General features: G+C 50.0%; 1 protein-coding gene across 1 annotated transcript in view; it reads right to left on the bottom strand.

The window, feature by feature from the left end:
- Positions 1–23,945, bottom strand: part of LOC134562178 (serine/threonine-protein kinase pim-1-like) — a 31,856-nt gene extending 7,911 nt beyond the window's left edge. The window contains exon 1 of the mRNA XM_063419603.1: positions 23,873–23,945. Within this exon, the coding sequence (XP_063275673.1) occupies positions 23,873–23,945 (73 nt within the window). The remainder of the gene's footprint in view (positions 1–23,872) is intronic.
- Positions 23,946–25,609: the final 1,664 nt, after the last annotated feature.

The following is a 25,609-nucleotide window of genomic DNA, read 5'->3' as shown; positions in this document are numbered from 1 at the left end:
ATTGAGATGCTTGAGCACATCCAGGAGAGGGCAACAAGGCTGGTGAGGGGCTTGGAACAAAAACCCCTGTTAAGAACGGCTGAGGGAGCTGTGGTTGTTTCGCCTGGAGAAAAGGAGACTCAGAGGTGACCTAATCGCTCTCTACAATTCCCTGAAGGGTAGCTGTAGTCAGGTGGGGTTTGGTCTCTTTCTCCAGACAGCAGCTGACACAACAAAAGGACACAGTCTTCAGCTGCCCCAAGGCAAATCCAGGATGGATATTAGGAAGAAGTTTTTCACAGAGAGAGTGATGAAGTATTGGAATGGTCTGCCTGAGGAGGTGGTGGAGTCACCATCCCTGGATGTGTTTAAAAAAAGATTGGATGAGGCACTCAGGGCACTAACCCAGGTTAAGCTGAGGTGTTTGGGGCATGGGTTGGATTTGATGCTCTTGAAGGTCTCATCCTACCCAGTCATTCTGTGAATTCTGTAAGAAATTTAGGCTCAGCTCTGGTGGCTCATTCCATCCTGGCCCAGGGCACAGCATCAGGAAGGTCTTTGCATTCCAAGGCTTTGCTGCAGCCAAAGAAATCTCCTGGCTCAGGGTCACCTTTCCTGCTCAGCCAGACCCAAGAGCGCCCCAGCAACAGCAGAGAATGGCAGCATTGCCATGGGCTGGCACAGCAGGGGGAGATTTCCCCCTTGAGAGTGGCTCATATTGCAGTTTTTGCATTCAGGCAGCTGCAGATCCCTCAGCTTTGGTTGCACAGCAGCTGGAAATGCAAGGGCAGGAGCTCTGTTCATGCCCAGCCACAGCAGGTGACAGCAAGGACAGGCTCCTGGCAGCGTGACATTTGTAGGCAGCTCCTTCAACAAAAGCTGGGGGCTGGAACTCTGTGCAGAAAATGCCCTGATGGTCTCTGCACCCAGGCAAAAGGAACAAAATTTCAGTTTTGGCCTTTCTAGGGAGCACCAAAATGATTCCTTTTCAGGGCAAGGGTCCATTGCCGGCTGTTCCCCAACCCCCAGAGGAGAGCCCAGGGGCCCAAGGAGCTGCGAGCGGGGACTCTGCAGGAGCCGGGACAGCGAGAGAGCCCGGGCTGAAGGTCAGCCCCGGGGCGGGCAGGGCCTGGGAGGGGGCACAGCCCGGGGGTCCCGCAGAGCCTCCCTGCTGCAAAGGCCCGGCTGGGACAGCGGGGCAGCTGCCGGGAGCCGTGTGCCAGGGCCGGGCCGCGGGTGGGTGTTCAAAGCGCCTCCAGGGGAGCAGCTTTTTGTCCCGGCCCGGGGGCATTCCCGCGGGGTCGGGGTCCCTGCGAAGGCGCAGGAGGACCGGGTGGAAGGGGTTAGTTTGTGGGTTTGTTTGTGGATTATTTTTGTGGGGGTTGATGGCTGGTTGGGATTTTATTGTTTTGGGAGGGGATACGGGCAATGTTTTTTGTGAGATGCCCCCGGCAGTTTGAACCCCCTTGGGTGCGGGGAGCGCTGGCGCAGCCCCGGCACGGGCGGGGCGGCCCCGGGCGGGCTGTGGGAGCCGGGAGCGGCCGCCCGGGCCCGGAGCCGCCGCCTTGGGCCGGGAGCCCCCCGGGCAGAGCTCTGTGCTCGGGGCCCAGGCCCGGGCGGCCCGGGGAGCGCTCGGTGGCCCGTGGGCCCCGGCGCAGGTGGGTCCGTGTGGCCGGGCTCGCAGGGGAGCGGAGCGGCCCGGCCGTGGCCGTGCGGGGCCTGTTGGGGCTCGGGGTCCGGGCTGGGCCGGGCAAAGGCTGAGGGAGAGCGGGGGAAGCGTTGGCACAGAGGCCCCGGGCTCCCCGTGCCCCCCTGGCCACGCAGCCGGGCTCGGGGGCCGCCTCGCTCAGACCCGGCCCCGGCTGCGGGGGTCCCCGGGGCCCTGGGGAGGGGGCGGCGGGGGCTGGCGGAGCTCTGTGCCCGGGGCTGGGCGCGGCTGCCCAGGGAGCGGGGCATGCAGGGTCCCCCCGTGGTGGGGCTTGCTCTGCCCGGCTCAGGGGCTGCACTGTCAGCCCAGAGACACGTGGGGATCGCCCGGTACCAGCAGCGCTGGGAGGCAAACCCGGGAATGGGGGGAGCAGAAACGGGCAGTGCGAGAGCTGGGGGTGTTCCAGAAGCCTGGACAGGTTGAGAGCAAGGACAAGGGGGACCCATGGATACCCCAGGACTCTGAAAGAGGGACCCTGGATAGTGCTGAGCCCAGAGAAGGGGAACCTCCTGGATTCTCAGGAGCCACAGCAGCCCAGAGAGGGCCAACACCAATACAAACTTGACCCGGGGCAACACTGACAGGGGGGCCTCCAGGACCCCAAAGTGGAGAGATTGTGAAATACAAAGTTATGTTTCGTGTCAGGGAAATGAAGAAAATCCGTGTAATTGTAGTTGTGGAACACAGCAATGAGACAGTTATAAAAGATGAGTTCTAATAAACAGCTGAGGAAAGCATAGAAGGAAGTTTTTGAATAAATCTTTTGCTTGCAATTATCTATTATAAGTCTCAAGCTATTCTGCAATAAGTGTCCTTTAATTATAACTTTAGAAGCTTGCTTTGTATTAAAGAATTTTAAACTGTAGTTTTAGAGTGCAAAAAGGTTTTTTTTAGACAAAAGAAGGAAATAAGGAGGGGGCTCAGGCTTCACACAAGCTGGGAAAACATCCTGGACATGAAGATATGACTTCAGCTCACTGATTTATGGCTCCTGGAGAGAGAAACTGGACATCACTATTGGATATTGAAGGACTTGAAAATAGAGATGGGACCCCCACATCTGGAAGCCAGATCCCACCACCTGGAAAAACATATCCTGGGAGTATTGAAATATCGGAATAGATCACAATGGTCTATAGAATTATACAGGACAATCTATAGATTTATGGCTGTTAGGTATTGAATTGTGACGTTATAACTAGAAATGGAAACTGCTGAGAAAGTTTATGAATATGTATGAATATAGCAAATAAAATACCAGCAAGCCCAGCAATGGGTGTGCAGTCGGAAGGGAAAACCCCTACCACTGTACCCAGCGCTGCCTTTTGCTCACACTTTATCATGATAATTAATTAATTATTAAATTGCTGCTTGATATATTGGCCGTGTCAAGCATCTTATTTTTAACAAGATGAGAGAGGGGAAACTCATGGTTGGGTGTTTTTGCTGAATCTTGGTCACTTGGTTATTTTGGAGAAATGAATCTTTGGGTTTTGGAGGTTTATATGGGCACCAGAAGCCCAGTGACTTCTAGAGATGGACTTGGGCAGGAGGAACCCCCCAACCCAATGTGCTCATACATTGTATTTTTCCCCAAAGCAGCATTTCCCAGTCCCAAACCTTGACCAGATGGAGGAGGCAGCTGCAAGGAAGAGGAAGATGGCCAGGGACAGCCAGGCAGGTGAGGAGGAAGTCAGTGCCCCTTTGCCCCTCTCTCCTGCTCCATCTCCCAGCCCAGCCTGGCCCCGGCTGCAGGACAACCCTGCTGCCGACGCCGTCCTGCCGGGGATGCACTGGGGGGATCTCCTTGGCCTTCCCTCTGGCACGGAGGCAAATCCCATCCACTCCTTGTGCTTCCTCCCCTGGACAAAGAGCTGAGGACAGAGACCAGGGAGGACAAATCCCCACGGCAGAACCTCATGGAAGAGGCTGTTTTCAGCGCCTCCATGGTGCAGGAATGCAACGGGGAAGAAAAGTCACAGAGATCCCGCAGGAGAAGGGGCTCCAAACCCATCTCAGGGTACTCAGAGGAGGAAAGACCCACGCAGTGCCAGGAAGGTGGACAGAGCTTCAGCCAGGGCTCTGAGCTGGTGGTCCATGAGCAGCTTCATGATGGGGAGAAGCCCCACAAGTGCTTGGAGTGTGGGAAGAGCTTCAGCTGGAGCAACACTCTGATCCAGTACCAGATGATCCACACCAGGGAGAGGCCCCATGAGTGTCCTGAGTGTGGGAAGAAGTTTCAGACCAGCTCACATCTCCTCAAGAACCAGTGGATTCACACAGAGGAGAAGCACTTCTGCTGTCCTGTCTGCAGGAAGGGCTTCAAGAACAACTCCCACCTCGTCACCCACCAGCGCATCCACACCAGGGAGAGGCCCTGTGAGTGTCCCCAGTGCAGGAAGAGCTTCACCCACAGCTCTCCCTTGACCAGGCATCAACAGAGGCACTGGTAAGAGAAGCCCTGTGAGTGACCCGGCTGTGGGAAGAGCTTTGTGTGCTGCTCCAACTCTATCCTGCATCAGGGGACCCACGTTGGGCAGAGCCCTGATGACCCACATTCCCTGTGATCTGCACTGTGGAGACACTGGGCTGGTGGTCCTTTTGTTTGGTGGTCCCTAATATTCTTTTAATTTCTCTTCATCCCTTTGAAACAGACAAAATTGGGATAAAAATGAAAAAATTCATCAAAGGCATCTAAAGCCTCACTTTTTGCTAGTCTTTTGAGGGGATCTGGGATTCAGGGAGATACTTGAAGGGATTTAGGGATTTGGGGGTATTTGGTGTCATTTTCTCCATTTCCTGGCACTCAAAGAGTAATAAGAAAGTTTGATTTTTTTACCTCAAAACCACTCAATGCCACGGAAAGCTATTCAATCCCACCCCAAAATTACTTGATTTCAGCAGCCCCTCAGGGTGGAACGGGGTTGGAAGGACTTTGGTGAAGTGTGCTGCAAATCAGGAGGGGTGAGATGGGCATTGGGTGGAACGGGATGGGTGGGATGGGGTTTGGGAGGGGTGGGATGGGGGAAATATGTCTTGGGAAGGGGGTCCTGATGTCCAGGAGAGGTGGGATGGCTTTGGGTGAGGATTGGGAGGGTGTGGTGAAGTCTGGAATGAGAATGCCGAAGGCTGGGAATGATGAAGGGAGAGGGAACCCATTCCTGAGGGAGTTTTTGGGTATTCCACATTCCTAAAGGCATTTTGGTGCATCCCAGGTTTCTGAGGCGGTTTTGGGGGCACTCCCCAATTCTTGGCAGGGGGTTCCTGAGAGCAGCTCCATGGAGCCCCATTGCCAGGGGTGGTTGCTTTGGGCACGAGCTCAGAGCTGCAGCCAGAGTCCATTGCCTCGGTGCTGGAGAGCAGAGAAATGATGAAAGGCCCCAGATATCTCCAGGGTGTGTTTGGGGGGCCAGGACAAGTTCTGCATAGGTGGGACAGTCACTGCCCCAGCCCCAGCCACTGCAGCCTCTGGGCCAGCCCCAAAGTGGCTGCCAAGCCCCTGGCACCCCCAAAACCCCACCTGTGAGAGGGACCAGAGCAGGTGAGGCTGTGACACGGCTGTGACACTGACATGTCCCACAGCCCCAGAGCTCACAGCAGCTGAGATGGGCTGGATCCAAGGTCCTGGCTGTGGATGTCTCTCTCTCTTCTCCTGACTTCCTCTTCTCAAAATATGGATAACTTAAATTTGTAGGGTTTAGCGTTTTCTGAGTCAGTGCTTTGTCAAGTGCCTTACCATAATTCCAAGTTTAATATAATTTATAAGCTGAGTACCATTTCTGTGTAAATGTTTACATCATAGGTTATAACTTAGGAAAAATACTGTTCAGTGCTGTTCTTTTGTTAAATTGTGTAAGGTGTAAGTTAAGGTTAAGGTAGAAGCTAAGTCCTGTTAGTTTCAGCTCTGTTCAGCTTTTAGGCCATGTTCCTTTTATCCTTGCCCTCCCTGTCCTCTTGTCACACACACACAGAGGGACAGTTCTCGGTTTGTTTGTGGTTTGATTGCTGGATTTGGTTTGGTTGTGTTGATGCTCTCCTTCCTTGGTGTGCCCAGAGTGTCCAGTCAGGGGTAGAGTGACTCTTGCCAAGGAACTTGGTCATGCCTCACCACCTGTGCTCCTAATTGGTGACTTTTGTCAAATATGCTAATCTGCTAAACTTATAAAACTGTATTGACTTCATGGGGGGGTTGGGCGTTTTGTGGACATTATCTGTATCTGCCCCTTGGAGGCCTCCAATAAAGATCAGCCTTTCTGTTACCTCCTCTATAATATTATCTCCAAAGGGTGTTACTTTATTTCTAGGTTCTGTAAGGCATCAACACAGCGGGGTCTCAGGGCACCCAGGAGACCACAGTGACACAATGACATCTTGGGGAGCCAAGTGCCAGCTGCAAACACAGCGGGGCCTGATGGAAGCCAGGAGCCACTTGGAGAGTGCCAGGGCACGTGGAACTCAGTGCCCGCTGTGACACAGCACAGCCCCATGAGCTCAGCAGACCACTGTGACAACGTGGAATCTCAGGGATGCAAGGCTCTACTTGGGCAGAGTGGGGTCTCCTGGGACACAGGTGCCACTGGGGCATTGCCAGCTTTTGTATAACCCAGTGCCCCTTGTGACACAGGGCAGCCTCATGGAACTGTCCTGGGGATGGTTCATAACCCATCACCATTTTGGGTTGTTTTTTGTTTTGTACCAGGAATGGTCACTGCCTCCCCTCCCTGCCTCTGGGAGTGCTGCAATGGGTGGAGGGGCAGCCCGGGGTCCTGCAGGGGTTGGGGGCCGGGGGCTGCTCTTCCTTCTGCTTGGGGCCATTGACTCAGTGGCCACGTGGCACAGCGCATCTGCTTTGAGGTCTTGTTGCCCTGTGGTTTTGGTCTTTTGCTTTTTTTCCTCTTGTTTTTTTTCTCCTTCGACACTGTTACTGGGGCTTGCCAGCTTGCTTCTCTGCTCCTCTGCTGCTGGGAGAGGAAAAATTCTCTGCACCTGGTGGGCTCCCGCAAGGCTTTATCCTCAAACCTGTCCTGGGGGTGGATCAGGGATGGAGTCTCCCAGGATCATTTGTGCTTAGCGGGCAGACTGCCTGACAGCTCCAGCTGACCATGGAATGTCGAGGGTCGCTTCTTATCTGCCCCTGGACCTCTGGGGATCCATTACTTCCTTCCTGTGAAAAAGAACTCTTCTTCTCTTCCAGAGACCCATGGCCAAAAATGGGATTTGGCTTCGAAAATTCTGTTTATCCAAAGAATTCTTCCAGCCAAAAGCTTCCAGGAGGGAAAAGTCTGTCTAGCTTGGCCTCCTGGGGGCCATGTCTGGCCACCAGATCTCCTCTGGTGATCTACCACCAAAACACTGGGGTTCTGTGCTTTTCTTCCTATGGAAAAGGACTGTCGTTCTTGTCCATGAGCCCATGGTCAAAATCGGGATTTTAGCCCCCAAATTCTATCCAAGGATTGCTCCCAGGGAAGACCTGCAAGGACAGACAAGTCTTGCTGGCCTTGGCCTCCTTGGAGCCACATCTGATCTGCCTTCAAAACATTGGGACTCCACCCTTTCCTTGCCATGGGAAAGAACCGTCATTCCAGGTGTCCATGATCAAAATCCAGAAGATTCCACTTCCAAATTTCAGTATATCCAAGGATTGTTATCAGATCAAACCTTCTGGAAAAGACAGATCTGCCTGGCTTGGCCTCCCAGGGGCCACCTCTCATCTGCCTTCAAAACACTGGGGCTTTGTGCTTTTCCTCCTATGGAATTAAACATCTTCCATGTCCAAGTTCCCATGGCCAATACTGAGAATCCATCTCCCAAATTCCATATATCCAAGGATTGTTCCAAGACAGAAGTTGCCATGACAGACAGGTGTGGCTGCCCTCACTTACTGTGGCCACCTCTCATCTTCCAAACCTCTTGGACTTTGTGCTTTTCTTTCATATGGAAAAAAACCCATCCTTCTTGACAGGGCACCCATGGCCAAAACTGGGATTCCACCTCCCAAATTCCATCGCTCCAGGGATTGCTCTCAGACAAAAGCCACCAGTACTGTCAGGTCTGGCTGGTCTGGCCTCCTGAGGGCCAGCTCTCGCCTGCCTTCCAAACACTGGAGCTCCATGCTTTCCTTTTCATGGAAAAGACTCATCCAGCTCGTCCAGGCACAAATGGCTGAAAGTGGGATTCCACATTCCAAATCCCCAATATCCAAGGGCTGCTCCCTGACAAACCTGCCTGGACAGATGGATGTGGCTGGCCTTGGCCTCTGGTGGCTGTGTCTCATCTGTCTCTGAAACACTGGGACTCGGTGCTTTCCTTCCTCTGGAGACCACTGTGACCCTGCGTGGGCTGGTGGAACCCAGGGCCATGGGGACACTGCAGGGCTTGTGTGACCAAGGGGGCCACAGTGATCCTGTGGTGTTCCATGGAGCAAAGGGGCCACAGTGATCCTGTGGTGTTCCATGGAACCAAGGGGCCACAGTGATCCTGGGGTGTTCCATGGAACCAAGGGGGTCACAGTGATCCTGTGGTGTTCCATGGAACCAAGGTGGCTACAGTGATCCTGTGGTGTTCCATGGAACCAAGGGGGTCACAGAGTCCTGTGGTGTTCCATGGGACCAAGGGGCCACAGTGATCCTGTGGTGTTCCATGGAACCAAGGGGGCCACAGTGATCCTGTGGTGTTCCATGGGACCAAGGGGATCACAGTGATCCTGGGGTGTTCCATGGGACCAAAGGGGCCACTGTGACACTGAGGGGACCCAAAGAACCACGGGGCCTTTGTGACACTGCAGGGCCCCATGGAACCAAGGGAACAGGGAACAGTTCTGGCTGGCTTGGGCTCCTGGGGCTGCCTGAGGGGTCCGGCTGACCTTGGAATGGTGAGAGCTGCTTCTCCTCTGCCCTTGGAGCACTGGGGCTCTGTGCTTTCCTTCCTATGGAACAGAACTGTCCTTCTTGTCCAGGCTCTTGGCCTCAACCTCTTGACCACTGTATAGGGACAAAGGAGCTCTGTGCTCAGTGGAGTGGAGAATGAGGACAGGGGATGAGAGCTCTGGAAGGGACTGAAGGCTGGATTCAGAGCTGATGTATCCTATTAACCTAGTAGAAAACAGCCAGAGAAAGAAATTATTACTGCAAAGGGTAGCAGGGGAGGCACAGAGTAGACATGACGAGAAAGGAATTTCCCTGCCAGGGCAGGGCTGTGGTGCAACACATCCCCCAGAAGGAGTCTGGAGCAGCCCAAGGCTCTGTGTGCCCAGGCAGAGGCAGGCAGGATGCAGAGCTGTCAGCAAAGGAAGGGACCAGCCAGGTGGGGCAGCCGGGGATGAGGACAGCCTGCAGGGACAGAGGCGCAGGGCACGGACACCGTAGGACAGCCTGGGCTGCACAGGGCACAGGATGGGCAGCAGCTGAAAGGCCCTGACACAGCCAACTCCTGCAGCACTTGGGCCATGGCTGCTGGCCCTGGGCCTGAGCCATCAGGAGGGGACAAGTGACCCTTGCAGGCCTGGGGCCTCATTGCCTCCTTGTCCCTGCTCAGCAGCCTGGCAGGGGCCGCCCCATGGTGCTGCCCTTGGCATTGCACATCCCCACATCCCAGGGGCCCGGGAAGAGCCCTGAGCTGTGAGGGAGGGACAGGATCTGCTTTGCCAGGGGCTGGGGCTCAGGCCTTGGCCCTTTGCATTCCTGAAACACATCCAGGTTTGTTCAGCATCAGAGACACCTTTGCCTTGTTTGTCTACACCTGTGTCTTGGTTTGAAAGACAGATATCTGCTAGGAATGGGCAGGACCTCCCTAGAGATGGAGAATTCAAATCCCCTCCCTCCAAATTATTCCAATTAAAAGGAAAATTAAAGGAGCTTTCAGGCAGAGTTATGGGGGTAGGAATAACAGTTCTTTACTAGTATATAGGACAAAACGACAAACAAACAACAACTACAGCATCAATAATAAACAGAATCAAGAACCTTGAGGGCTTTCTTTTACAAAAGCCCAGAGCAGTTTGATCTGGGTGCCCCTGCAGGACTCCGAGAGGCCGAACTGGAAGGAAGGAAAAGTCCCGGGCTGGTGGATGAGATGAGGAGCTCTGCGCTGGCAGCTGGAGCAGCAGGGGTGTCCCGGCAGGGCTGGGCAGTGCAGGGCTACAGAGTAGCAGGAGAGCCTCAAAGGTCCGAAGAAGCAGCGGCGGTGGTGGGAGAGGCTGGAGAAAGCGAGTTCAGGATTCCCGGGTACACAGCAGATGACTGTAGATTTCCCAGGACGAGGCAGAGGCAGAGGGCAGCCTGACCGTCCTCCTCGGCGCTGAGAGCAAGAGTGCCCCCCCTCCCCCAGCTCTGTCTTTTTGCCTTTCCCAAAGCTCATCCTCTCTCCCCTCTGAGGGACACTCCCAGGGACTCAGAAACAATAGGTGTAGCCTCGTGCTGCCATATCCCTCAAGTACCCCTTTTTGTTCTGACTAAGTAGTCATTAAGGCTTCTTGGAAACTTATGGGAAGAAATTCTGTGAGAAGAAAAAAAAACCAAATCTAACCCCCAACATCATCCACCCCGAATTTTTTCCCATACCAACCTATTACATTGAATTTAAATCTTTAAAAACAAAATATATATATATATATACACACATGCATGACCTAAATTATATACATCTATACATACAGATATGGGTACAGACACATGATGTGGGTAGTTCATCCTAAAACAAGGTCTCCTTGAGGTATGCATCGGGTCTCTCCATCCCTTTGCATCACCCACCAGGTGCATCCTGGTCCCTGAGTGAAGACAACCCCACGGGTGGGATTGTCTTTGCTGGAGGCAGAATTAATCCAAACAGTTTTTCCCAGCATACCTCTCATGTGTACTACTGGAACCTTATCTCCATCTGTTGTTCTTAGGGGCTCAGATTGGGCAGGGCCTGCTCGGTTGGTGGAACCTCGAGTGTTCACTAACTATGTGGCCTTTGCTAAATTAATCTCCCAGTTTTTGAAAGTCCCCCCACTCAATGCCTTCAAGGTGGTTTTAAGCAGGCCATTGCACCGTTCAACTTTCCCGGCTGCTGGTGCGTGATAAGGAATATGGTACACCCACTCAACACCATGTTCCCTAGCCCAGGCTGCTATAAGGCTGTTCTTGAAATGAGTCCCATTGTCTGACTCGATTCTCTCAGGGGTGCCATGTCTCCACAGGACTTGCTTTTTCAGGCCCAGGATGGTGTTCCTGGCAGTAGCGTGAGGCACAGGGTAGGTTTCCAGCCATCCAGTGGTGGCTTCCACCATGGTCAGCACGTAGCGCTTGCCTTGGCGGGTTTGGGGAAGGGTGATGTAGTCAATCTGCCAGGCTTCCCCATACCTGTATTTGGACCACCGCCCGCCATACCATAGGGGCTTCACTCGCTTAGCCTGCTTGATTGCAGCACATGTCTCACAGTCATGAATAACCTGAGAAATGCTGTCCATGTTTAGATCCACCCCTCGGTCTCGTGCCCACTTATAGGTGGCATCTCTGCCCTGATGACCTGAGGCGTCGTGGGCCCATCGAGCTAGGAACAACTCTCCCTTGTGTTGCCAATCTAGGTCTATCTTTGACACTTCTATCTTGGCGGCTTGATCTACTTGCTCGTTGTTTCGGTGCTCCTCATTAGCCCGACTCTTGGGGACATGGGCATCTACATGGCGGACTTTTACAGGTAGCTTGACTACCTGAGCAGCGATGTCTTTCCACTCATCAGCAGCCCAGATTGGTTTCCCCCCACGCTGCCAGTTGGCCTTTTTCCACCTTTCCAGCCAACCCCACAGAGCATTGGCTACCATCCATGAATCAGTGTAGAGGTAGAGCTTTGGCCACTTCTCTCTTTCAGCAATGTCCAGGGCCAACTGAACAGCCTTGAGTTCTGCAAGTTGACTCGATCCACCTTCTCCTTCAGTGGCTTGTGCAACTTGTCGTGTGGGGCTCCATACAGCTGCTTTCCACTTGCGGTTCATCCCTACGATGCGACAGGAACCATCAGTGAAAAGAGCGTAGCGCGTTTCTTCTGCCGGCAGCTGATTATACGGCGGAGCTTCTTCGGCACGTGTCACTTGCTCTTGTTCCTCTCCATCTGTGAGATCAAAGTTTTCACTTTCTGGCCAGTTTGTGATTATCTCCAAAATCCCAGGGCGATTTGGGTTTCCGATACGGGCACGCTGAGTGATGAGGGCAGTCCATGTGCTCCATGTGGCATCGGTGGCGTGGTGGGTAGAGGGAGCCTTTCCTTTGAACATCCACCCCAACACTGGTAGTCGGGGTGCCAGGAGGAGTTGGGCTTCTGTGCCAATCACTTCTGAGGCAGCCTGGACTCCTTCATAGGCAGCCAGGATTTCTTTCTCTGTTGGGGTGTAGTTGGCTTCAGACCCTCTGTAGCTCCGACTCCAGAATCCCAGTGGTCGACCCCGAGTCTCACCAGGCACCTTCTGCCAAAGGCTCCAGGACAGGCCATGGTTCCCGGCTGCAGAGTAGAGCACGTTCTTCACCTCTGGTCCTGTCCTGACTGGGCCAAGGGCTACCGCATGAGTGATCTCCTGCTTGATCTGGGCAAAGGCTTGTTGCTGTTCATGGCCCCAGTGGAAATTGTTCTTCTTACGGGTAACCAAGTAAAGAGGGCTCACAATCTGACTATATTCAGGAATGTGCATCCTCCAGAAACCTATAGCACCTAAGAAAGCTTGTGTTTCCTTCTTGTTGGTCGGTGGGGACATAGCTGTGATTTTGTTGATGACATCAGTAGGAATCTGGCGCCATCCATCTTGCCACTTCACTCGCAGGAACTGGATCTCTCGAGCAGGTAACTTTACTTTTCTTAATGGCAAAACCAGCTTCCAGGAGAATTTGGATGATTTTCTCTCCTTTCTCAAACACTTCCCTTGCCGTGTTCCCCCACACAATGATGTCATCAATGTACTGTAGGTGTTCTGGAGCTTCACCCTTTTCCAGTGCAGCCTGGATCAGTCCATGGCAGATGGTGGGACTGTGCTTCCACCCCTGGGGCAGTCGGTTCCAGGTGTACTGCACACCCCTCCAGGTGAAAGCAAACTGAGGCCTGCATTCTGCAGCCAGAGGAATGGAGAAAAACGCATTAGCAATGTCGATTGTGGCATACCACTTCGCTGCCTTGGACTCCAGCTCGTACTGGAGTTCCAGCATGTCTGGCACAGCGGCACTCAGCGGTGGAGTCACTTCATTCAAAGCACGGTAATCCACGGTCAATCTCCATTCTCCTTCAGATTTACACACAGGCCAGATGGGACTGTTGAAGGGTGAGTGGGTTTTGCTGACCACCCCTTGGCTCTCCAGCTCTCGGATCATCTTGTGGATGGGGATCACAGCATCTCGATTCGTTCGATACTGCCGGCGATGCACTGTCGAGGTGGCAACAGGTACTCGTTGCTCTTCTACCTTCAGGAGTCCTACTGCAGATGGGTTCTCTGACAGTCCAGGCAAGGTGTTCAATTTCTTAATGCCCTCTGCCTCCACAGCAGCTATTCTAAAAGCCCATCTGAACCCCTTAGGGTCTTTGTAATAGCCATTCCTGAGATAGTCTATGCCCAGAATACACGGAGCCTCTGGACCAGTCAAAATCGGATGTTTCTGCCACTCCTTCCCAGTCAGGCTCACCTTGGCTTCTAACTGAGTCAATTCTTGTGATCCCCCTGTCACCCCGGCAATAGAAATAGGTTCTGTTCCCTCATGTTCTGATGGCATTAGGGTACACTGAGAACCGGTATCAACCAAAGCTTTATATTTCTGTGGCTCTGATGTGCCAGGCCATAGAACCCACACTGTCCAAAAGACTCGGTTTTCCCTAACCTCTACCTGGCTAGAGGCAGGGCCCCTCTAAGCCTGATTATCTTTCTTTCCTGAGACATATGTCTTGGAGGTTCCTTCAAGGGGATCGGACAAGTCATCGTCATCATTATGCCTGGCAGTTCGAGTACAGGCAACTGGAGCTGCTTCCCTTTTCCTACCTTCCTTCAATTCATGCACCCGTTGTGCCAGAGCAGCAGTAGACTTCCCATCCCATCTCCTCATGTTTTCTCCAGGCTCACGTAGGAAGAACCACAACTCAGCTCGTGGGGTGTACCTTCTCTCCCCAACAGAGGAACGTCTGCGTTGGATACTAGGGCCTCTAATTTGTACAGCTGAGATTTGGAGGAGGTCCTCCTTAATCTCTTCCTTGAGTTTCTTACGACTTTCCTCTATTTTGTCTTCTAATTTCTGCAGTCATGTTTCCACAGCTGCAATTCTGGCATGAGTTGGGCCATGTACAGCATCCGCATATGCCCGAAGCTTCTTTGCCATATCAAGCATAGTCTCACATACCTCATCCCACTTCATTATTGCTAGAGCAGAAGCATATTCAGGTGGCCCAAGTTGCACAAGTTTCCTCCACATTACAGCTGTACATGGTATGAAGTCCTGATTCCTAGTTGTTATGTCATCTGAAAAAATTATCTCTACCACTGCCATCTTCCTCAGGCATTGGATCCCCTGTTCTATGGTCTTCCACCGTGTCTGCTGAATATAGAGGTCATCTGCACACAGGTATCTTTGTGCTACGCTGTCCAGGATCCATTCCCAGAGGCTGTGAGGGCGAGCCCCCCTCATCATGGTTTGGACAGGATCATGTGACAGGGATCCTAAATGCCTCGCTTCAGTGCCATCCAAAATTGTAGCCTCGCCTGCAGCATCCCAAAGGTGGACTAGCCAACTAATTATAGATTCATCGGGCTGTTGCCTATAATCCTTCCTAAGGCCTCGAAGGTCCTTCAGGGAGGAGGAATCGATATTGGCTCCGGAATCTGTGCCACTTGGTGTGGCTTCTGATGTTGGTGATGGTCCTTCTCTTGGATCATCATCATCCTCCACCCTTCGGTCAGTCTTGCTTTTACACTTTCCACCTCTTGTATTAGCAGCAACAGCCATTGGTTGAGGCTTACTCTCTGGTTTAACGACTGGCCTGGAGCCTGGGATGTTGGCTGCAGCCTGAGTGACTGGGACAGTAACTAATTTATCTCCCTGTTCCCTTTCCTCTATCTGCTGCCCTACAGTGTCTAGCAGGGTGCGATAAGCATGTGCCGGGGCTCAGCTCACTGCAATGATCCTTTTCTCCTTAGTGTTACCATGGCACGTCTCTTTCAGATACTTTACCACCTCAGCTGGGTTCTGAATTTGTTCAGATGGAAAGTCCCAGACTACAGGATCAGAAAACTCCTTTAAAATTCGGCCCATATCCTCCCATTTCCCACACCACTCAGGATTCCTCACCCTTGGTTTTACTCCTAAATCAGGAGTCTCACCAGCCCCTCTAGAAATCTCAGCCTTCATCTTATATAAACTGCAGACAGTATAAAGAAAGGTTACTAAATTAAATGCCAGAAAGATGGTGTCCTTGGCAGTCAGGGAGAACCGAACATTTTCTAATAGAGATGTAAACAATTCATAGGAGAAGAAGGAAAGCAAAGGCTGAAAAGCCTCCTCCCCTGCTTCTCCCCTAACAAACTGAGTACACAGCCACAACCACAAACTATACATTCCTGGAACTTATCACCCTGGAGGCCTAACCAGGAAAACAGACTGGAGACACAGATCTGGGTGCAACAACAGCAGCAGGGCAGAAGACCCGGTTTATTTACAAAAACCTACTCTTATACTTTTACTATGAGGCCTGTGGATTGGAGGAAGGAATTCCCACCTCCACATCACATTGGTGAAGGGGACTGTCACACAGTCTTGTTTGTCCCGGCAAGGAATGTAAAAACAATGGCTATGTTTATAGAACATAGCTGATGTTTACATTAAAAGAGCGTGAGAAGGTACGAACTTCTCCTTTAATATGAACGCTCAGCAAAACCGGGAAAAACTCATGGCAAGAGGAACTGATAACAACATTTTTATAAACCTCTTGCAAATCATCACAACCAAGCCTAGCCTGAAGAATATTCTGGTTAGTGCCCCTCTGCTACAAAAGCTACGCATTAGGGACAATACCGGAGCTATTTCTGGATAAGAAAATAAACCTAGAGACCACAAAGGTATTAAAACTTCAAAGAACCCTAATGACCAGAAATACAGGCAGGCTTTCACTCCAAATGACATTATAACTTCAAAAAGAGACATACCAATATGCCCACAAAACAATTGAGACCAAAATATTATTAGAATAAAGTTTTTTCCACTTTGTATGGTCAACTTCCCCGTACAGGCCACCAAAAATAATTGTCCTGGTTTAGGACAAATTAGGGGAAAAACCTCCAAAGGAGCTCCTTAAAGGAAACAAACCTCCACAACTCCTCCCCGCCCCTGACACCGGGTTAGGGAAAAATTTCCTCGGAGGAAAAGTGGAAAAAACTTGTTTATTAAGAAACCACAAAAAACACTCCCCAACACAAGAAAAACAGCCCAAGATGACAACAGAAGTTTTCACCAGTCCAAGAGAGGCCGAATGGCTTGGGCAGTCTGCTGGGGAGGGTGCCAAAGCTTCTGTCAGATGCAAACTCCGGGGGAGTCCTTTGACATTCCTGAATCATGGTCCGAAGCAGGTCCGATGTCTTCAGGGAAGGGGAGGAAGGAAAGAAGGGGAAAAACAAAAAGAGAAAAATAGCGAAAAGCAAGCAAAAAGCAAGAGAGCAAAGCCAGCAAAGCGAGCCTAAAGCTAGCAGTAAGTAAGCCACAGCAAGCAGCCGGGGGAGGGGTGCAGCTATAGACAAAACAAACTGAGAGCACGGGAATAGAAAAAACCACGATTGGGATACAAAGCATGAAAATGCCCTGTCACCCCAGGACAGTTTCCAGGGTTGTTTATTCTTTCATTATCTCTCAGTTCTTTCCCAGCTCTGCAAGGCGTCCCCAACAGAGCGGGACACGCGGCCGATAGGGGCGGATCAGAGGGTCCCAGACCTTATGTATGGTACCCTTGACCCAACCACCATCCAAAACGTACTTTTTATGTACAAAATTTTACCAATACCTACTCCCTATGTTAACATGTCATTTCTACTCTAAACCAATCCTTGAAATCCAACTCAGTAGAAGATGGGGGACGAGAGCAAGAACAAGGAGGACAGGGGCCACTCCCCAATTCCTCTATCTTGTCTCTTCAGACCCATATACTAAAAATCCTAGCTTCTACATTTAAATTCTATGATAAACTAGCTACTACCTATTTTGAATTCTTTCAGCTTGTGATTCTTCATACAATGTGACTATTTACTCCCATGGCCAGGGATCAAGAGCAGTGTCCTGCAGGGCTCTGTGTGAGGCTGGCTGACCCCCTTGTACAGATCCCAGATCCCCCTGTCCAGTCTCCAAACCCTTCAGAGTGGCCAGAGGGATGTCCTGAACTCTGACATCTTCCCCTCCTGTTTGCACTAAAAACACTTCTCTGGCAACTCTTCTCATGGCCCACCGTATGCCTTGAAGCAAGCACGACACAAACATCAGAAGAATCACAAGCCGTAACAAAAAATATATCAAAACTTTCAAAAGTTCCCTCCACCATGATGAAAAATGAAACCAATTGAACAACCCATCCAGCCATGATCCAGTGACCTCTCCAAGTTTGTTAACAGTTTCTCGCAATTGCTTTATGTTCTCATGGATGGATTTGGAATGGTCTGACAAATTCATACAGCACATTCCCTCAAATTCCTCACACCCGTGTCTGTGTGTCAGGAATAGATAATCCATTGCTGCTCTGTTTTGGAGAGTTTTTCGTCTCACACTGTCAGTGTCAGTTAACATCTCACACAGTGCGAGAGAGATGGATCGGACATTTTTGCTCAAGCAACAGCCCATCTGATCCAATCGTTTCAGGGTGGCTGCTGCTGCTGCATGCACTGAAAATATAGGTACTGAAACTCTTTGAGCCTTTTTCCAGGTGTGAACATTGCCATCACAATTTGGATCATATTGTTTGATGGCTCTTTTTCCTCTATATTTTTGCTCTCTCAACCACGTCATGTTGGGTGTTAACAATGAAAGTCTCCCAATGCTGCATGGACCACCTGTCACCTGTGCAGGGATCGCGGGCCAAATCCTGTCCCCGCAAATTAAAAAGATCCCTTTTGGCAATTGTGCTGGACCAGCATGGCTGAATGGTTTGTTCCGCACCTTGGTGTAATTGCACCAAGAGGATGCATTCTTATAGATTATTTGATTTGGTTTGACATTTATTGCTTTGTTTTCTGTCACCCCAAAAGGACCGAATTTTACACAAAATCCCATTCTGACCGATCCAAGAATTTCCATTTCCTGAGGTTCAAAGGGCGCCTAAGGAAGGGATTCCACCCAAGCATCCCATTCACCTTCTGTTGGGATCGGCCATTCATTCACTGGCAAGCCCACTAAACATGTTGAGAAGGGTTTCTTTGGCTTTAAGTGTGTCAAACAGATGGTGTCCAACCCTGACACATTGGCCAGAGTTTCCCAGACATTTTCTCCTGGTTGTATCATTGGCAGATCTGCGACATTGCCTAAGGCAATCAGTGAGAGAATGAGGCACAGGAATAACACCTGATCAAACTCCATATTTAAAAACCTCATTTCTCCTGGGAGTTTTTGAGATCCAACACCACCCAAGTCCCAAAAGAACCCCGAGTCCCAAAGTCTTTTGCACGCCAGGCGAGGAGATGTTCACAGTCTTGGCACCAGCTCACGTCTTGCTTGCTTCTCCATTTCCAGGACTCGCATCTGGTTGCTTCTGGACCCGATAGGGTTTCACGTGTCTTGCCGACATCCACTTTGGTCCAGCTCCTGTGGAAACACAAGCATAACCCTTGCCCCAAGTTATTAATTTGAACGGACCTTCAATTTTTCCTGACTCTGGGTTTTTGACCAGGACCAGAGGATTCTCTTTCAATTTCACCTGAGAGCTTTTTGAAAAGTGTCTAATGATTGGTGGAGTGGGCTCTGTGAAAGAGCTGTTCAGGAAATTCAACACACATAAAGCTTTGTTCAGACGCATGTGAGGTGTTGCGTCCGCCTCCCCCCTTTTTTGTTTGTCCAAAAGGGACTTCAATGTATGATGTGTTCTTTCAATGATTGCCTGACCTGTTGGAGAATGTGGGATGCCAAAGGTGTGATGGACACCCCATCTTTTCAAAAATTTGTCAAGCACCTTTCCTGTATATGTTGGACCATTGTCTGTTTTAATTTCCTGCGGTACACCTAGTGATGCAAATGCTTGTAAAAAATGTCTGCATGTGTGTTGTGCTGTTTCACCTGCGTGCAGAGATGCAAAAATTGCGCCTGAAAATGTGTCAACTGAAACATGAATATTTTTAAGTTTTCCAAAAGATGGGTATTTTGTTACATCAGTCTGCCACAACTGCAGACTTTGCAATCCTCTTGGATTGACTGCTCCCATGGATGTGGGGGGTTGCACAAGCTGACAATCCGGACATGCACTTTTGATTTCCTTAGCCTCATTTTTAGAGATGCGAAAGTTTTCCATCAGTGTTTGTGCATTCTGATGGAAAAAATGCATGACTCAGCCTTGCCTGTTTAAAGATATTTGGCAGAGTCTTTGAAATGGGCACTGTCAGTTCGTCTGCGTGCGCATTCCCTTCCGCTAAAAATCCTGGTAGAGAGGAATGTGCCCTGATATGTGAAACAAAATATTCATGTTTCCTTTCCTGCAACAGTGACCTCATGCAAAGTAAGAATGTGTATAAATCTCATTGTCGACTTCTCTCAGAAGTGACCCCTCAATTCTCCTGACCACATTAGCAACATATGCTGAATCTGTGATCAGATTAAAGGGTTGCTGAAATAATTCAAAAGTCCTCACTACTGCTGCCAATTCTACAATTTGGAGTGAGCCCTGCACTGTTTTTATATTTGATTCCCACTTTCCTGTGGTTTCATTCTGCCACATGATTACTGATTTGTGAGTTTTTCCTGAGCCGTCAATAAACACCGTTATGGCATCCAATGGCACCTCATTTATTTTTGGTTTTTACCTTAGACTTATTTTTGCTTTCAGCAACCTGTGGCTTGGAAAGTGAATTGTACAGATACCTGGGTAGTCTAACAATGCAATTTGTAAATCTTCTGATTTCTGCAATGCCCAATTGAGATATTCTTTTTTCAGAGGCGGGTAAATTGTAGCAAATTCTTTGCCTGCCATGGACAACAGTCTCGCCTAGCTTTCATTATAATTTGAGCTATCATTTCTAAATTCGTGAGGATTGTTTTGGAGGATCTGTAGGGTAAGAAAGTCCATTCGATGATCAACAACGGGTCTTTTTGTGAACGTCCCACTGGAAAATCAGCCCATACAACTGTATTTCTTCTCCTAATATTGCAAGAAAAAATGGTAGTGATGTTACAAAGCAATGAGCTTGTCTTTGTTCGAGCATCTTCGCAATTTTCTCAAGGGCTTCTTGAGCTTCCGGTGTGAGCGCTCTGGGAGATTTGATGCTGCAGTCCCCTCTCAAAAGATTGAACAGTGGTGCAAGTTCATCATTCGTGATTCCCAAGAGTGGCCTCATCCAGCTGATTTCTCCTAAAAGTTGTTGCACATCTTGTAGATTGTGGATTTATGTTCTGATCTGTATCTTCTGCTGCCTGATTGTTTGCTCCGTGATCTTCCATCCTAAATATTTCCATGGCGCAATCTCCTGAATTTTTGAGGTGGAGATTTCCAATCCTGCGCCTTGCACTTCTGCAATCACTCTGTCACGAGCTTTTTGCAGTTCTTGTTGTGTTTGTGCTGCGATGAGGAGATCATCCATGTAATGAACAATCCTTGCTTCTGGATGTTTCTCTCGCACTGGGGACAAGGCTTGCGCCACAAACCATTGGCATATCGTTGGTGAGTTCTTGAGGCCTTGTGGAAGAACCACACAATGATATCTTTGCAGGGGCTCCTCCCTGTTGATGCTTGGGATGGAAAATGCGAATCGAGGAGCATCATCTGGATGAAGTGGGATATTAAAAAAGCAGTCCTTGAGATCAATGATCACAAGTGGCCAATCTCTTGGGATCACTGAGAGAGTTGGGAGTTCAAGTTGCAATGGACCCATTTCTTCAATGACCTCGTTGATTTTTCGAAGGTCATGAAGCAGTCTCCATGAGCCTGAGGTTTTCTTGCGAATCACGAACAGTGGAGAGTTCCAGGGGCTGTTCGTTGGCTTGAGGTGCCCTTTTTCCAGCTGTTCTTGAACTAAGTTTTTGAGTGCACTCAGTGTTTTCTGTTCAAGGGGCCACTGATCCACCAGACAGGGTTGTCTGTTTTCCAAACCAGTTTCAAAGTGGCGAGTGCCACAGTGACCCCTACTGAAAATCCATGTCTAACTTCACGCTCCATTGTGCCAAAACATCTCTCCCCCATACCGTGATGGGTTTTTGCACAATGAATGAGCGGATAATTGCAGTCCTTCCACCAGGTCCTGAAACAACAATTGCGTTCTCACTCTGCAGACACAGGGAGCTTCCCCCTATGCCTGAGTGAGAACTCAGAGGTGCAACCAAATTCCATTCTCTGGGCCAAAAGATGTACGATATAACTGAAACATTGGCCCCTGTGTCAAGCATTCCACTGACTGTGACCATCTTCCCACCATAGGACAACTCACAGGTGATGGGTCGATCTCGACCTATGTGCTTCACCCATGAAGCATGAATTTCCACATGCTCCACAGATGGAAAGTCTTGTTGGCCGAATACTGGCATGACCTGTTTTGCATCATGGAATGGCAGAGCAATGGCCTTGGCTATTGAGGTGTTTTCTGGAATGACCAGTGATGTTCGAAGAGGTGTGGCTAAAACTGTCAATTCTTCATTACGATTTGCTGAGACAATGGAAGGATAAATGATGAGTCCTAGAATGCTGCTCCTATCTTTACCTATGATTAAAAATTCTTGTCTCTTGAAAGATGTTCCAGTGACTCCCGTGGAGATCACTGCATGATTCCCATCGAAAAAAACATGTTAGTTTGGAAGCTGCCAAGTCGCATTGTGCCGCTGGCAGCAGTAATTCTGGGTCACTGGGGATCCTGCAGGTTGCCCAACTGAGGGCATCTGATTGACGTTCCTCAAGAATTGTGTGTTTTGCAGAACCTGGTTTGGAGTCATCGCCATCACTTGTGTCGTTGCACGCTGGCGGCTCGCGCTCTTCTTCACGTTTCCCGGAACTGGTAAAGGTGTTCTGTCTATATCTGTCTTGGAGCGACACTTCTTAGCAAGATGTCTTCCTCTTCGACATCTCGGACAAAGGCCTATCTGTTTCATGGCTTTTGCGAGCTCTGGACAATGTATCTTGAGATGTCCTTGTTTGCCGCAATTATAGCATGTTGCTTTGGAAAATTTCGTTGCCGTTGTTTCCGAAGAATTGGATTGATGAAGTGCTGCGAGAACTTCTTGAAGTTCTCATTCTGAGCTTTGAGAATTTTGTCGATCTGCTCCCCCAAAAGGCTTGCTTGAATTGATGCGACATGTTGAGGTGTGCCCACTTTGCTGCATGCTTCCACCATATCTGTCAGAGAGGGTTGACCTGGCATGGCGCTGATGATGCGCTTGCATTCTTCATTGGCATTTGCAAAAGCGAGACTTTGAAGTAGGTACGGTTTTGCCCCTTCATCATTTACTTGTCTGTCCACTGCCTGCGTGAGGCGATCGACGAATGAAGTGAAGGGTTCCGAAGGACCTTGTTTGATGTCAGTGTAAATGCTCTCGGGAACTCCCGCTGGTGGGATTTGCACGATTGCCTTACGTGCTGCGTCTTTGATATCTGTCAACACCCCTCGTGGTAAGTTTCTGGCTTGCTGCTGTGGGTTGTCATTTGGTGGGTCTCCTGTCATTTCTGCCACGGTGAGAGCTGCGTTTGGCCCTCCTTGATACTTGTTTCTGAGATCTCCAAGGGCTCTTCTCCATTTTGCATCCCATATCAGGATTTGTGAGTCTGTAAGAGTCATTGAAGCAATGGATCTAAGATTATACAGTGTTAAGTCGTATGTGTTGAATGTACCTTTCAAGAGCTGCTTGAAGTAGGGTGATCCAATACCATTCTCACGCATTGCTCTCATTAAGTCTCTTACTACATCATGATTTAGTCGTTCCCATCTTGGGTTTTGACCCTGTGCATCAGAAGTCACTGGCATTGCTATACTTCCTGTGTCTGTCATATCAAATTCTTTTTCCTTTAATGCTTTCTTTTTAATTTCATTCCAATCCGTTGCTTCATATGCTTGTGGATCTATATAAATATACTGATGATATGGAGTCAGTTGCTGTGCGTGTTGCCACGATATGACATCTTCCTCCCCCTCTTCTTGCTGAGGATAGAAAAAGTGCTGTCCTTGTGCAGCACTCTTGAGAAAGGCTCTTCTTTGTCTACTAGATTGCTTTGGCTTTGCTGTGTAGCTGCCTTTTGCCGGAGGAAAAGATTGAAAAAATTCTGCAGGAGAATCTTGAGAGAACTCCTGAGCACAATCTCTGAGCTGAAGGAAGAATTACTTTATAAAATCTTTTGAAAGTAGATTTGCTTGAGAAGCAAGTGGAATTCCTTGTGAAGCTGTGATTCTGATGATGTCATCATCATCGTCACTATCTATTTCTTCTTCTTCCATGTCTTCTTCTTCTTCTATTTCTTTTTCTTCTTCCTCCTCTTCTTCTTCTTCTTCAGGTTGTGGGATATAAAAATCTGTATCTTCTTTAAAAGGTGGTAAAAATTCTTCTTGTTGCTTTGGAGGTTGTTGTTTTTGCTTAGGAGTCGTTTTTCTTACAGAAATCTTTCTTTTGTATGAAATCAGGAAAAAATGGTGTAATTTTGGGGTTCTGCTACTAGGTGGCGCTGTTGCTGCACAGGCTGGGTGCAGTTTTAGGGTTTTGCCACCAGGTGTTGATACTGCTGCACCGGCTGGGTGCAGTGAGTGTCTGTAGTGTTTTGATTGGATCGCTGCAGCGTGACCGTGTTGCTGCATACTTGCTTTTAATTTTGGTTGTGCGCCAAGGTGGGATGTTGATTTTGTGTGATGTTTGGTGGCAGGAGGTGGGCATGGTGCTGCTTGCGCCTGCTGCGAAAGAACGGTGCCCAGGGGGCAATCCCCTCCCTGCTCTGGCCTCGTTCCTGCCTCCCTTTGCACAATGACGTTCTGCGACCCCGCCTCCCTTTGCTCGCGCGCGGTGACGTGGCCTGACACTGTTCCCATCCCCCCACGCGCACTGACGCGGTGCGGCCCCGCTTCCGCTTCCTGGATCATGGTGACAATGGCTCCCGCTCCCGGCTGCATGGCGAGAGCAGCGGGCTCCGCGGACGTTTGCGTGACGCGATCCAATTCAGCCTCTCCTGGTTTCGCAGCGTGTGGAGGCGACCCCTCCCATTCATGCCCCTTGACGACCTCCCCCAGCACAACGGCAGTGCCCGTGTCCGCTTTTGCCTCCAGCTTGAGCTGTGCAGGCACGGGCAACTGCTGAGTCTGCCCTGTGTTTTTTGGAGTAAGTTTTATTTCACGAAAACCGCACAGAAGTGATTCATCCTCATTTTCTTGCTGTGATGGTTTCAAAGGCTATCACCGCGAGGCCTAGCAGGAAATGAGACTCGGGGAAGACAGGTCTGGGTAGACAGAGGATGCAGGGCAGAAGACTCGCCCTTTGTTTATTATACCTAATATATACCTGTAGCAGGGTGACCATGGATTGGAGAGTGGTATCCGCACCTCTCTACCACAGTGGTCAAGGAGACTGTCACACAGTCTTGTTTGTCCCAGCATGGAATGTGAAAACAATGGCTATGTTTATAGAACATAGCTGGTGTTTACATGAAAAGAGCGTGAGAAGGTACAAACCTTCTGCTTAATATGAAACGCTCACTAGCTAGGAAAAACTCATGGCAACAAAAGGCGACTGTGAAAGTTCGCCTTCTCCCCATTCGATTTCTTCCTCCTCTGTTTCGAACCCCTCCTCCTCCCCGCTGATGTTTCCCTCCCCGTATCGGGAGTCTGCGGACTGCTCCTGCCCGCATTGTGTGCTCCCCCCCGGCCCTGGCAGTGCGGCTGGTGTTCCTTCCCCCGCCCTTCCCCCTCCCTCCCTTGTTTTGCAGTGGGGGATGGGGAGGGCAGCGCGGAAGGACCGCGGGCAGGCCGCCTCGCTTTCCTTGCCGGGGGGCAGGTTGGGGCGTTGAATGGGCGATGGAGTTTGGGCTCTGGAGCACTTACATGTCTCTCTCTAGGTTTATACTCGTGTGCAGAGGAACCACGTTCATAAAATATCATATCAAGGTGCTTCTGCCAAGCAGGATGAATGAGGAGTTGTAATTTACCTGGAAGTGGTGATGAAGTTTGGGGCAGACTTATAGATTGTGGTGGAGTTAGGGGAAGTGCTAGAGACTGATCTTCAGCATTCTCTCCACCTTCTGGGGTTATGGTCGAGGTTTGGGGTGGCTGCTGCTCAGAGGCCTGAGAATCTGGTTCCTCTTTGCCTCTCTGCTGCTGTAGGAGGTTTGATTTCTCCCTGGTATGTTGTGTTATTATTTCCAGCAGTGCTCGTGCTGGTGCCAATAATTTGAGAGCTATCTTATCTCTCTTTGTGGCTTTTTGATATAATTTTTGTTCACCTCTTTCCAAAATTCCGTTTGGAACAGTAGTTCCGTTTTACATTGTGGAATTTCAAGGCGAATCCATTTCAAGACAGCTCGTAGCTCCTTATTAGATAGAGCCGCAGGCTGTGCGCCAATGATGCTCTGCAGAGATGATAAAATATGTAACTGCTCTTGGGATACATTCCCTCCCATGATCTGGGTTTTTGACCGGTCTCACCTAGATTCAGTCTTTCCTCCCTCTGGAACTGGAACCGGTGTTGTCCCTTGCTGTCCCGCAGCTGTGGGATGACGCAGCCCGGGGCCCCTGGGTTCACGTCAGTCCGGCTGAAGTTCCAAGGTCAGCAACCTGCTCAGTCT

The sequence above is a fragment of the Prinia subflava genome, chromosome 26 (genome assembly GCF_021018805.1).
Source record: "Prinia subflava isolate CZ2003 ecotype Zambia chromosome 26, Cam_Psub_1.2, whole genome shotgun sequence".
Lineage (NCBI taxonomy): Eukaryota > Metazoa > Chordata > Aves > Passeriformes > Cisticolidae > Prinia > Prinia subflava.
This window is presented reverse-complemented; position numbering and strand designations above follow the sequence as displayed.